The sequence below is a fragment of the Rhinopithecus bieti genome, unplaced genomic scaffold (genome assembly GCF_001698545.2).
Source record: "Rhinopithecus bieti isolate Rb0 unplaced genomic scaffold, ASM169854v2 scaffold_15296, whole genome shotgun sequence".
Lineage (NCBI taxonomy): Eukaryota > Metazoa > Chordata > Mammalia > Primates > Cercopithecidae > Rhinopithecus > Rhinopithecus bieti.
The window spans coordinates 1,920,425-1,934,298 of NW_016809075.1; the positions used below are offsets into that span (position 1 = coordinate 1,920,425).

The 13,874-nt window shown below is 36.9% G+C and overlaps 1 protein-coding gene across 3 annotated transcripts in view; it reads right to left on the reverse strand.

Annotated features, from left to right (window-relative positions):
• The window catches only part of RAB3GAP1 (RAB3 GTPase activating protein catalytic subunit 1), a 121,323-nt gene that overhangs the window by 53,506 nt on the left and 53,943 nt on the right, over positions 1-13,874 (reverse strand). For all 3 annotated transcript variants that reach the window (XR_001888443.1, XM_017888484.1, XM_017888483.1), the window contains exons 6-7: positions 4,148-4,267; positions 2,024-2,189 (exon numbers count right to left, since the gene is read on the reverse strand). Coding sequence is in view for 2 of the 3 variants with exons in the window: in XM_017888484.1 (XP_017743973.1) it covers positions 2,024-2,189; positions 4,148-4,267 (286 nt within the window). In the remaining variant the exon portion in view is untranslated. The remainder of the gene's footprint in view (positions 1-2,023; positions 2,190-4,147; positions 4,268-13,874) is intronic.

Here is a 13,874-nt window from a genome sequence, read left to right on the forward strand (position 1 = left end):
AAGAAGAAGAAGAAGAAGAAATAAGGCACTGATATTTCCATGTGACCAAAATTTGATCTAAAATTTTAAATATAATTGAAGACTTATGGTAAGAGCAAAGGAAAACTAATGGAGAAGATACTAATACATACTTGCCTTTTACAGAAATTTCCCAAACTATATGTGGAATTAAACAGTACCTACAGCACTTCAGAGCCCAGAAGGTTTTTGAAAAGAATATTACATATATACATGGAATTCTCTAAAATCGAAGCATCTGTAATTTTTCTAATGGAGATAATCACAAGCCACTGCTAACAGTTGTCACTTTGAGGAGACAGGCGGAGAGGTAAAAGAAGCTTTTACTTTAATTTCCTAACCTGGTAAATGCATTACTTTTTTTTAATATCAAAGGTATTTATCTAGTTGGTAATAATTCTACCAGCACATATTTAGGTCCTCAACACTAAAAACATATTTTATGATTAAATTCTAATCCTAAATATCTTTCTAACAAATGTTACCTATTTAAAAAGAAATTTCAGCAATTTTTTCTTATAATTCTTTTTCTTTTGAAAATTCTCAAACCTTCAGAAAGGCTGGAAAACTTGTACAATGAACACTCATATGACTTTCACAGAGTTCATAATCATTAACACTTTGCCACACATACACATATATATATTACGCATACGACATTTTTTTGGCTGAACCTTCTGAAAAAGGTAGGCATCATAACAATTCACCCTTAAATACGTTAGCATGTAATTCCTAAGAACAAAGACATTATTCTATACAACTATAATACAATTATCACACTCAATTTAATGCTGATACTATTTTCTAATATACAGTCCATATTAAAATCATCCCAATTGTCCCAATAATGTCCTTACTATTTTGTTTTGATAAAGGATCCAATCAAGAATCATGCGTTGCATTTAGCTGTCAGGTCCCATTATCTCCTTAAATCTAAATTGCTTCCAGCCTTTATTTTGCCTATCATCATACTGACCAGTTACTGCTGCAAAACAGGGCTCACTTTGGAAATATGTGATTGCTTCCTCATGGTTTGATTTATAGCATGTTAAACATTTTGGCATGAATGCCACATATGTAATTATATATCATAATTAATATATTTATAATCAATATACTTCATTATAATATACACATAATCAATATCCTAATCAATATACTTATATATTTAAGTGCTAAAGCTGCCACTATCTCACATAAGTGGCCAAATGTGATTAATAGCCATCACATGACACATGATGTCAGTTTATTAATCAACTGTGAGATAGTGTCATGTTTAGCACTTAACATACTCCAAATTTAAATCAGCATCCTAATAACCTAAGAGTAATATTTCTCTAAGTAGAGGATCCCCTCTACTACTTGGTTATCTAGCTTTCTCTATTTTCTAGAGGTATTCACAAACAGCTTCTCAACTCAAGCCCTAATCAGCCCCATTCCCCCAAGCCCCCCAGAGCAGCACAGGCAAGTCCTCCATAGCTACAGACAGTGTTGTTATAGAATATAAGAATATATTTAGCATGTCCCATTTAGCCCTGCTGCTCTCAGGCCTAGGATATAAGCCAGATTAACCACGAAAATTAAATCAAAGAAAGATTTGGGGGGAAAAATGCAATTCAGAACCCAAAGGGTTTAGACCTTAAGGAGTTCATAGTCAAATGCTTCAAATGCTCAAACAAGCAGCTACCTGAGCCCCATTAAGCTTGGGAGACTGGCAATATTGCCAACAGAGGACAAGGAGTAGAAGATACACAGTCAATAAATGCTAACAGACCGAACAAACAAACAAATCAGTTGTTGCTTTAGCATTAGTACACTAAAAATATAACTGGATATTTTGTTTCTTTGAAATTACAAAGTAATTTATGTAGTCACTTATAGCTTTCTTCCAAGCAATTACATTATCAATATTATAGAGAAATGTTTCTATATGCTGCCAAAAATGATCAAATCTCTACTTTTATGTGGATCTCGGATAAGAATGACAATATCAATCCCAACTCACAATCTTTGATTTGAAGATATCCAGCAGACCTGATAAGTGAGTGTACTGATTTGGCACTTTTCTAAGATGAACCATTTCGAAGTCAGTTCGTACACCAGGACCTTGACATTCTCCTACATACATTCTTCGCCATTTGTGGTGAATCTGCACGAAGAGCGGCACCTGACTGCAGGACATGATTAAATAGGAATAGAATACAAGCTCATTAAACATTAAACCTGAACCTCAAATTTTTTCCAAATTATTTTAATCTCAAGAATTTAAAAGCACTAAACTGGAAACACAACAAAAACACAGGTTTGTGTTCATAACAAAGACATTCTGAGTTCCTTTTTCTCCCTATACTACTAAACTGCAGAAACTATCACCTAGAAGTACTTTGATTAGTCTGAAAAATTGTTTTAGAACAGCCAACTAAAAGTCAGAAAACATCAGAATGAAAACTGTCTTGCATAAAAGTGATTATTTCATATTAGTCTTTCCAAATTAACAATAAAACCTAACTCACAGGTATTAAACAATATAAATTAAGCCAGTATTGTGGTGAAATATTTTTCACATCATTTAAAGACAAAGTAGGGCTCCTAAGCACAAGAAGGTTGTGATGTGCCTTATAGAGAAAATACATGTTAATAAACGTATTTTCCCAGAAGCATCGTTCATGCACAAGTTACATTGCTTTTGGCTACAAGTTCAATGTTAATGACTCAACATTGTATATTAAATAAGCTATCTTTAAACAGAAACACACATAAGAGAAGGTTATGTACTAACTGGTTGACAAAAAATGTGGCCAGAGGCTCGAAGGAACCATATTTCTCCTTGGAGAAATAGGTGAGGAATTGATAACTCAGTGTTGGTGGCAACTTTAAAGCACACAACTACCTTAAATAACAAGAAAGGATTGTACAGATACATCCCCAAGTTAATAATCCTATAGCAGTAACTATTCTAGCAAAATTATTCACTTAGGATACACCACGGAGTATATCCACTAAAATAAATTAATTATTCCCCAGTAGATTTAGAGTATCATAGTCTATTCAATACACAAATGAAATACAATTCAAAACAGCAGAACAGTGATCAAACAAATTTCATCTTCTTCAATACTTCCATTTAAGAATAGGGTCTAAAGGTACTGAAAATTAACTTTTAAAAAAGTTATTCCAAATACACACTGAATTATTTCAGGAAGATTACCTTTAGAAATGGCCTCCATTTAGGTTTTACTAGTTTTGTCCTTACATACCAAATTCCAGTATAAAAATATGCAGGTATATTGTTAAAAGAAAAATTTTCAACTAATTAAACTTAATGGAGTTTATTTAAGGCTGGGCACAGTATCTTATGCCTAAAATCCTAGCACTATGGAAGGCTGAGGCGGGCGGATCATCTGAGGTCAGGAGTTTGAGACCAGCCTGGTCAACACAGTGAAACCCCATCTCTACTGAAAATTTAAAAAATAAAAATAAAATCAGCCAAGGGTGGTGCACACCTGTACTCCCAGATACTTGGGAGGCTGAGGCAGAAGAGTCACTTGAACTCAGGAGGTGGAGGCTGCAGTGAGCCCAGACTGTGCCACTGCACTCCAGCCTGGGCGACAGAGCAAGACTGTGTCTCAAAAAAATAAATAAATAAATAAATAAAACATTTATTTGAGCAAAGAATGAGTTGAGAATCACATAGTCTTCAGAACCAGTGGAGGTTCAGACAGATCAGCTCTGTAAGGTGGGCAGGCAGCATTTATAGACAGAAAATGGAAGTAAGGTACAGAACCAGCTTGATTGGTTACAGTTCCGAGTTTGCTTTATTTGTGCATACTCTGATCAGTTGGCCTGTGATTGACTGAACCTAAGCTGCTGTGATTGGCTGGGACTCAGTGAATTGTTCCAAAAGTATACTCCCAAATTAAGCTTTCAGTTTGTACATGTAATAAGTTAGGTAGCAGTTCTTTATACAGGGAGCAGGTACAGAGGTAACCTCAAGACAAATTTAGTTTAACAATATATATGCACTAAGTTCCTAATTACAACAAAAAAGCTAACATGTAATAACTGTTTGCCTTCGTAAATTACTGTTAAAACAGTTTTTTTGTCTAGATTTTAAAAAATGTCCACTCACCAGCCAGTGTTTCCCAAGGCAATAGAAACAGAACTCAGAAGAAGGTTGCACTTAGATTCGCTGAGAACAGCATCACTGTGTGCAGCGGGAGCAATCACCACGAACTCACGCAGCCCATACCTTAAAAAAAAGAATTAACTGCATTAAACAGGGGAAACCTCAGAACAAAATCCATTACTTGAAAACACAAAAAAATTTCCTTACAGAAAATTTAACAAGTCAGGTTCAAACTACAGGTGTTTCTTTTAATGGCAACCAAACCTACAAGAACTCAATTTTAAGAAGCACTTCTATCATCCACCTACTAGTTCCCCTCTATTCTTTACAAATTAGAAACAATTAGAAACAATCTGCTGAAATCTAAATTTGATTCAGCTAAAACAGGCTCAGATATATTTGCATGCCCATCTCTCTGTGTGTGTGTGTGTGTGTCTGTGTGTGTGTGAGAGAGACAGACTTTTTCCGCTTTGCCTACTTTATGTTGTATACTCATGTGTTTACTAACAAGTTGATCACACGGGTGTATTCATAAGACCACTGTAATACTGATGTCATTGTTGCTGCTTGAGAAAAAAGGTCAACAGCTGATTCCTTAAACAACTGTCACAGAATGGCTGGGCTGAGAACGCTGCCCAGAGCCCTGCAGCTGGTGGGAGAGGTGTCTGGTAGGAGAGGTGTGAGTGGGAGAGGCGTCTGATGCCTCGACCTGCTGCTTCACATCTCTCACTCGAGTTTCTTCTGGTTTCATACTGTTTAACCCCTCTGTGCTTTAGCAGCTGTGACCTTGACTTCATTGCTTCATCCAGTGCAGGTCTGAGTTATTGAAGACACCAAAGTGTTTCCCTTTCAGCTGGAAAACCAGGCAGGTTTACATATGGGTTTCAGTGTATTTGCCTTTGAACCCTTAACTAAACTTCAGCGTTTTGGCTGGTGTTGAATATCTTTAGCTGGGGTGACCTCGGACGGTGCTACGGTTTACCGTCTCCAGCTTCCGCCTTTCCAGAAACCCTTGTGGAAGGCAGTGTCGGCTGCAGGTTTTATCATCATGTTGCAGTTTGAGGTCACCACTATTTGGGGACAAGCTTGCGTCCTGCTGAGGGGCAGGGTTTTCAGCAGAGGGTCAGTGGTGGGGCTGAGCCATGTGGAGGTGGCCCCAGGGGTCGTATGGCCATGCGCATGGCCATGCTCTAACACATTCCGTGTGGCCTGCTCAGAGTTGGATGCCACCTTTGGGCAAGGTTTACAGTCTATTTTCTGAAGTTTTAAGTATTTTAAGAGGTATTGAGACTAATGAATATAATAGTTCAGTAATTTAAATGTTTGTTTTAATGGAAGGATTTTATTAAAAGAAGCTAATTGACATGGAAATGTCAGTGAAATTTCTTACCTGCAAAGAAAGTGAATATTTTGTATTTAAGTAAACTATAATGAGCACATTTTAAGAATAAAGAAATCTGATATTTGAAAGGAAAAAAAAAGAATTTGCTGAAATCACAAGGACCATTAAACAATAGTTTTGCCTTTAAAGTTAAGTTTACAAGATAAAAGAAGAAAGCAAGTATTGAAACTTTGCTTTAATGAAATGATACCACTAAGTCTGCAAATGAAGAAAGTTTGACAGATTCCCTAAACTGCAGGAAAATTATCAGCAATGATGTATATGTCCTTTCTAAATGTGAGAACACAGTTTACTAAGTATCCAAATTAAGGAATTCTTGTGTTCTTTTACTCAATAACACATTAAAAAGGGGTAAAAAAATTATCATAAAACAGCTAATCTTGCTATGACATCTACATTAATTAAAACTTCTCATTCAGTTGCCATATCCTTTAAAGTCATAAATTTGCTGCCAAACTTTTATGAAAATATACAGTCAAATTGATTATCTTGTCTACTGAAAATCCCTCTTATTCACTCTTTAGTGTATTTATATTTAATATTTTTTGAATCAAGAAAATAACTTATGAGAGATATTACTCATTTGTCTAATTTATTACCTCTGATATATAAAGAGTTATTAATGCTTATTTTATAAACATCCTACTCAAGAAATCCCCAAACAGGAGTAATGATTTAAAAAATTAAGTCTAATTCATAATGTTTATTATTTACATGACAAAAACTTACTTCATTTCCTCACCCTACCTCCACCCTCCTAGCCTGAAATCAAAATTAGTTATATAGAGACAGCATAAAATAATGAAAATAATCTAGAGCTTTAAAAACTAAGCTCTAAAGATCTTTGAAAAATAGTTTTCTTTTTTTCAAATGTCCCTGGAAGAAAGAAAACAAAACAAAACAAGTGAACATCCCCCTGTTCCATCCTTTGTACTTGCATAAAATCCCTGTCAACAGTCTCTTGGTTATTCTTCCACAAATGTTCCATTTACCGCATAACCACCCTACCCTCAAATATGATTATACTATTTGTATACACTTTGTAAAGCTTCTTTTCAAAGGACAGTACCCTACTGATCAGGACTTTATTTGCAGTTTTATGCTGCTGCAACAATACTGCAACTGTCTTTCTACATGTATATCTCTATAACAAATTTCTAGTGGTTGCTGGATAAAATAACATTTGCATTTTTACACTGATAGCTGTTCCAACCTTCTTACTATAAACACACACAATGCCACTGTATACAAGCCATGAATAACAAGCCAAACTGAATTGCAATTTATCTGCAATCTACCTTCTATCCCCTAAGCCTTTCTTTCCTCTTTCTATTGATAAAATGTCTCCCTCTCATCCACTCTACTACCATTACTAAATACCCAAATCCTGACAAGTTCTTTAAAGATTTCCCTTGCCATGTGTGGTGGCTCACACCTGTAATGCCAGTATCTTGGCAGGCCAAGGCAGGAGGATCACTTGAGCTTAGGAGTTCAAGACCAGCCTAGGCAACATAGCAAGACCCACTCTCTATAAAAAATTGTAAAAATTAGTTGGGCATGGTGGAGAGCACCTGTAGTCCCAGCAGCTTGGGAGGCTGAGGTGGGATAACAGATTGAGGCGAGAAGGTCGAGGCTGTAGTGAGCCATAATGACACCACTGCACTCCAGCCTGGGAAGCAGAGTGAGACCTCATCTCAAAAACAAACAAACAAACAAAATTTACCTCAAATATCACCCCATCACTCTTGATAAACGTACTCTCTTCTTTATGATCTTCAAAATGTCAATATAAGGCATTACTTTTTCCTCAATAGGTCTACTTGAATCCTGAGACTACGTCTTCATCAAAAGTAAACAAACATTAAGTGGGAGATTTAAAAAAAAACAAAAAAGCAAAAATCAACAACAACAAAAAAACAACCAACCCGATTTTAAAACGGGCAAAGGATTTGGATGGATGTCACTCAAAAGAAAATGTACAAAGGCTGGGAGCCGTGGCTCACAGCTGTAATCCCAGCACGCTGGGAGGCTGACGCAGATGGATCATGAAGTCAGGAGATCAAGACCACCCTGGCTAACATGGTGAAACCCCATCTCTACTAAAAAAATACAAAAAAATTAGGCGGGTGTGGTGGTGGGTGCCTGTAGTCCCAGCTACTCAGGAGGCTGAGGCAGGAACATGGTGTGAACCCAGGAGGCAGAGCTAGCAGTGAGCCAAGATCACACCACTGCACTCCAGCCTGGGCAACAGAGCAAGACCCCATCTCAAAAAAAGAAAAGAAAAGAAAAGAAAAGAAAAGAAAATATGAAAATGGCAAATAAGCACATGAAAAAATCCTCAATATCACTAATCTTAGAGGAACACAAATCAGATCTACTATGACATACCACCTCATAACCATTAGGATGGCTATTACCAAAGAAACCAACAATAAGTGTCAGCAAGGATGCAGAGAAATTAAAATCCTTGGGCATTGCTGGTAGAAATATAAAACAGCTAAGCAGTATAGATTATTTTTTAAAATGAACACTAACCATTTGATCCAGAGAAATGAAAACAGAGATTGAAATAGATATTTGTGCACCCATGTCCATAGCAGAGTTATTCACAGTAGCCAAAAGGGAGAAACAATCCAAATGTCCATCAACAGATGAATGGATCAATGTGGTATATACATACAATGGAATATTATTTAGCCTTAAAAAGAATAAAATCTGATACATATTGCAACACAGCTGAACTTAGAAGACATTATGCTAGATGAAATAAAAGCCAGTGAAAAAAGGGCAAATGTTACATGATTCCCCTTACATGAGGTACTAAAAGAATCAAAGTCATAGAGAGAAAGTAGAATGCTGGTTCCAGTGGCTAAGAGGGACAGGAGAGAAGTCATTGTTTAAGGGTTACAGTTTCAGTATAGGATGATAAAGTTCTGAAGGACAGTGGTGATGGTTGCTCAAAAATGTGAATGTACTCAATACCACTGAACTGTACAGTTAGAAATGGTTAAAATGGCAAATTTTGTTATGGATGTTTCACCACAATAAAAAAGTTAAATATAAAAGAATGAGAAAAAACTAATACACATTTTATAGAATAAGAAATATAGGCCGGGCGCAGTGGCTCAAGCCTGTAATCCCAGCACTTTGGGAGGCCGAGACGGGCGGATCACGAGGTCAGGAGATCGAGAACATCCTGGCTAATACGGTGAAACCCTGTCTCTACTTAAAATACAAAAAACTAGCCGGGCGACGAGGCAGGCGCCTGTAGTCCCAGCTACTCGGGAGGCTGAGGCAGGAGAATGGTGTAAACCCGGGAGGCGGAGCTTGCAGTGAGCTGAGATCCGGCCACTGCACTCCAGCCTGGGTGGCAGAGCAAGACTCCGTCTCTCAAAAAAAAATATATATATATATAAATGGTTAATAAGTCTATTAAGAGATGTTCAATCTCACAATTAAAAAATAAAAATTAAACAAGATACCACTGTGGCAAAAAATATAAAATACTGATAGACTCCAGTGTTGGCAAGAGTGCTGGGATATGCCACAGGTGGTGATATAAACTTTAAAAGCATTTTTAGGCTGAGATGGGAAGATCACTTGAGGTCAGAAGTTCAAGACCAGCCTGGGAAACATAGTGAGACTCCATCTCTACAAAAAATTTAAAAATTAGCTTTGCATGGTGGTGTGCACCTGTACTCCTAGCTACTCAGGTGGCTGAGACAGGAGGATCACTTGAGCCCAGGAAGTAGACACTGCAGGGAGTCATGATCACACCACTGCACTCCAGCCTGGTGATAGAGCAAGGCCTTGTCTCTTAATAAAAAATTAAAAAAAAAACATTTTTGGAGAGCAAAAGGGCAGAATATATCAATAGTTAAAATGGACAAAACTCAAACGAAGTACACATATCTTTATATCTATGCTACAAAACCATTCATATAAATGCTAAAAGGTGTACATAGAGTAATATTCACTATAATATTTTAATTCAATTGTAAAAATCTAGAAACAACCTAAATATTTTTCAACAGAGGAATGGCAAAATAATTACGGTTACCACCACCAATACCACCACACACACACATAATAAAGAGATAATCTATATTCACGAATAGGAAGATAATATTATCAAGATATCAGTTCTTTCCAACTTCATCTACAGATTTAATGCAATCTCAATCAAAATCTCAGCAAGCTGTCATGAGGATATCCACAAACTGATTCTAAAGTTTATAAGCAGAAGCAAAAAAAGACTCAAAGTAGCCAATAAAATATTGAAGAAGAAAGTTGGAGAACTAACACTATCAAACTTCAAGTACTACTATAAAGCTACAGAAATCAATACAGTGTGGTAACGGCAAAAGAACAGACAAATGGAGATCAATGGAACAGAATAGAGAGGCTAGAAATAGACCCACATAAATATAGTCAACTAATCTCTGAAAAGGAACAGAGGCAATAAAATGGAGATAGTCTTTTCAACAAATGGTGCTAGAACAACTGGGCATCCACATGCAAAAAAATTTATCTAGACAGGCTTTACATTCTCCATAAAAACTAACTTAACATGGATTACAGACTTGAATATAATGCAAAGTTATAAAACTCCTAGAACACAGAATAAAATCTAGATAACTTTGGGTTTGCTGATGACCTTTCAGATGCAACACCAAAGGCACAATCCAGAAAAGAACAACCTGATACGCTAGACTTCACTAAAATTAAAAATTTCTGCTCTGCAAAAGACACCGTCAAGAGAATGAAAGAGACAGCCATAGTCTGGGAGAAAATATCTGCAAAAGATTTCAGATAGAGGACTGTCATCTAGAATCTACAGAGAACTCTTAAAACTCAAAAATAAGAACATAATTCAAGTTTAAAAAAAAAAAAAGGCCCAAAGGCTTCAACCAGACACCTCACCCAAGAAGATATAAAGATAGCAAACAACCATATGAAAAGATGCTCCATATCACATGTAATCAGGGAAGTGAAATTAAAACAACAGTGAGAGACCACTACATACCTACTAGGGTGAGTTTCATTAATAAATCTTTATATTTCCTACAATTTCTAGCCCAGTAACTTAAATTTATTAGATCAAATGTATCAACACAAATTAAAATGTCACAATTGCACTTCTTAATAAAAGAACTGTTTCTTCTGAATAACAGACTGCATATGTCTACTAAATACTATATTTAAATATAAATGTGTCTTAGCATCCCATCCTCCAAATGAGAAAGGTAGGACAATCAACCATTCATTTTGGTTTAAGATGCATTTTCTTTCCTGCACCAATAAAGACCAAAAGTAACAACAACAAAAAGTTAACCAATATTTGATATATTTGTTGTTACTCTCACATAGGCAAATCACAAAACGATACCACTTACTTTGAATGTTCCCATTCTACAACTCTCACATATATTACTTTAGAAAGAAACAGATTAAGGACCTTTAAAAAAAATGGTATAGTAGAATAATTTATAATCCTTTGGGTATATACCCAGTAGAGGGATGGCTGGTCATATGGGTACATCTAGTTCTAGATTCCCTTGAGGAATTGCCATACTCTTTTCCATAATGGGTTGAACTAGTTTACAATCCACCAACAGTGTAAAAGTGTTCCTATTCCCACATCCTCTCCCAACACCTGTTGTTTCCTGACTTCTTAATATTGCCATTCTAACTGTGTGAGATGTATCTCATTGTGGTTTTGATTGCATTTCTCTGATGGCGAGTGATGATGAGCATTTTTCCATGTGTCTGTTGGCTGTATAATATCTTCTTTTGAGAAATGTCTGTTCATATCCTTTCTCACTTTTTGATGGGTGGTTTGTTTTTTTCTCGTTATATTTGTTTGATTCTTTGTAGATTCTGAGATATAGCCCTTTGTCAGATGAGTAGGTTCGCAAAAATTTTCTCCCATTCTTAGGTTGCGCTGTTCACTCTGATGGAGTTTCTTTTGCTGTGCAAAAGCTCTTTAGTTCTAATAGGATCCCATTTGTCAATTTTGGCTTTTGCTGCCGTTGGCTTCTGGTGTTTTAGACATGAAGTCCCTTGGCCCATCCTATGTCCTGAATGGTACTACCTAGGTTTTCTTCTAGGGGTTTTTATGTATTAGTTCTAACACGTATGTTTATTGCGGCACTATTCACAAATAGCAAAGGACTGGAATCAACCCAAATGTCCATCTGTGGACAGACTGGATTAAGAAAATGTGGGCCACACTATACACCATGAATACTATGCAGCCATAAAAAAGGATGAGTTTGCGTCCTTTGTGGGACATGGATGCAGCTGGAAACCATTCACTTAGCAAACTATCACTAAGAACAGAAAACCAACCACCGCAATGTCTCCACTCATAGGGTGGGAACTGAAACAATGAGATCACTTGACTCGGGGAAGGGGAACATTCACGCACTGGGGCCTATCATGGGGAGGGGGGAGGGAGGGGAGAAGGGAGGGCTTGCATTGGGGAGTTATACAAGTATAAATTATGAATTGATGGGTGCTGACGAGTTGATGGGTGCAGCACACCAACATGGCATAGCCTATACATATGTAACAAACCTGCACGTTATTGCACATGTACCCTAGAACTTAAAGTATAAAAAAAAAAAAAAAAAAATGGTATAAAAAAGTATAAATACCTACCACTTACAAAATACCTGGGAAATTGGAGGTGTTCAAACAACAATTCATTTTTTGAATTTATTTTTAGTAATTTTTTAAGATATTACAATACATATCTTTAATTTATAATGTATTCAGGTTATTCCAGTAAAATCTAGCAATTTTATACAGTATAGCTCCATTCCTTCCCCCTCTTCCTTTGTGCAATATTGTCATATATATTACATATATGTTATAAACCCAACAATACAGTGCTGTCACTATTGCTTAAGCAATCTTATGCTTTCTTTAAAAATTATGAGAATATATGTATTGTATTTACTAGAGTATTTCCAATGCTCTTCATTCCTTCCTATGGATTCAAGTTACCCTCTATTTCTTTTAATATTACTTGTAAGGCAAGGATGAATTCTGTCAATCTTTGTTTACATGACAATGTCATTATTTCACCTTTTTTTTTTTTTTTTTTTTTTTGAGACGGAGTCTCGCTCTGTCGCCCAGGCTGGAGTGCAGTGGCCGGATCTCAGCTCACTGTAAGCTCCACCTCCTGGGTTCACGCCATTCTCCTGCCTCAGCCTCCCGAGTAGCTGGGACTGCAGGCGCCCGCCACCACGCCCAGCTAATTTTTTGTATTTTTTAGTAGAGATGGAGTTTCACCGTGTTAGCCAGGATGGTCTTGATCTCCTGACCTCGTGATCCACCCATCTCGGCCTCCCAAAGTGCTGGGACTACAGGCTTGAGCCACCGCGCCCGGCCTCACCTTTATTTTTGAAATATAGTTTCACTGGATATAGAATTCTTGGTCAACAGTGGTTTCTTTTTCCCCCTTTCAGAACTTTGTGTCACTGCACTGCCCTCTGGCCTCCATTGTTTCTGATGAGAAGTCAGTCAAGAGTATTGTTCTCTTGTAAATGACAAGTCATTTTTCTCTTGCTGCCTACAAGATTTTCTTTCCATCTAAGGGATTCAGCAGGTTGCCCATACTATGTCGAGGGGTGGTTCTCTTTTGTGTTTATCCTACTTAAAATTCACTAAGACTTCTGGTTCTGAGTGTTTTTAATCAAATTTGAAAAATTCTCAGCCATTATTTCTTCAAATTTGTTTTTCTACCACTTTCTTTCTCTTCACCTGGGAGTCCCATTACATGCATGCTTTGGAACACTTGACACTGACCTACAGATCTCAGAGGTTCTGTTCTTTTTTCTTCTCCAAACTTCTTTCTCTGCTCTTTGGACTGGACAATTTCTGTTAATCTTTCAAATCTCCCAATTCTTTCTTCTATCATCTCAGATCTGCTTTTGAGCTCATGTGAAGAAAGTTCATTTCAATTATACTTTTCAACTCTGGAGTTTCCATTTGTTTTTTTTTTGTTGGTTTTTTTTGTTTGTTTGTTTTGTTTTTTGAGATGGAGCTTCACTCTGCTGCCCAGGCTGGAGTGCCATGGCAGTATCTCAACTTACTGCAGCCTCCCCACCCTGGGTTCAAGTGATTCTCCTACCTCAGCCTCCCGAGTAGCTGGGACTATGGGCTACCCATACCACCACACCCAGCTAATTTTATTTATTTATTTATTTTTGTATTTTTAGTAGACATGGGGTTTCACCATGTTGTCCAGGCTAGTCTTGAACTCTTGACCTCAAGTGATCTGCCCACCTCAGCCTCCCAAAGTGGTGGGATTATAGGCAT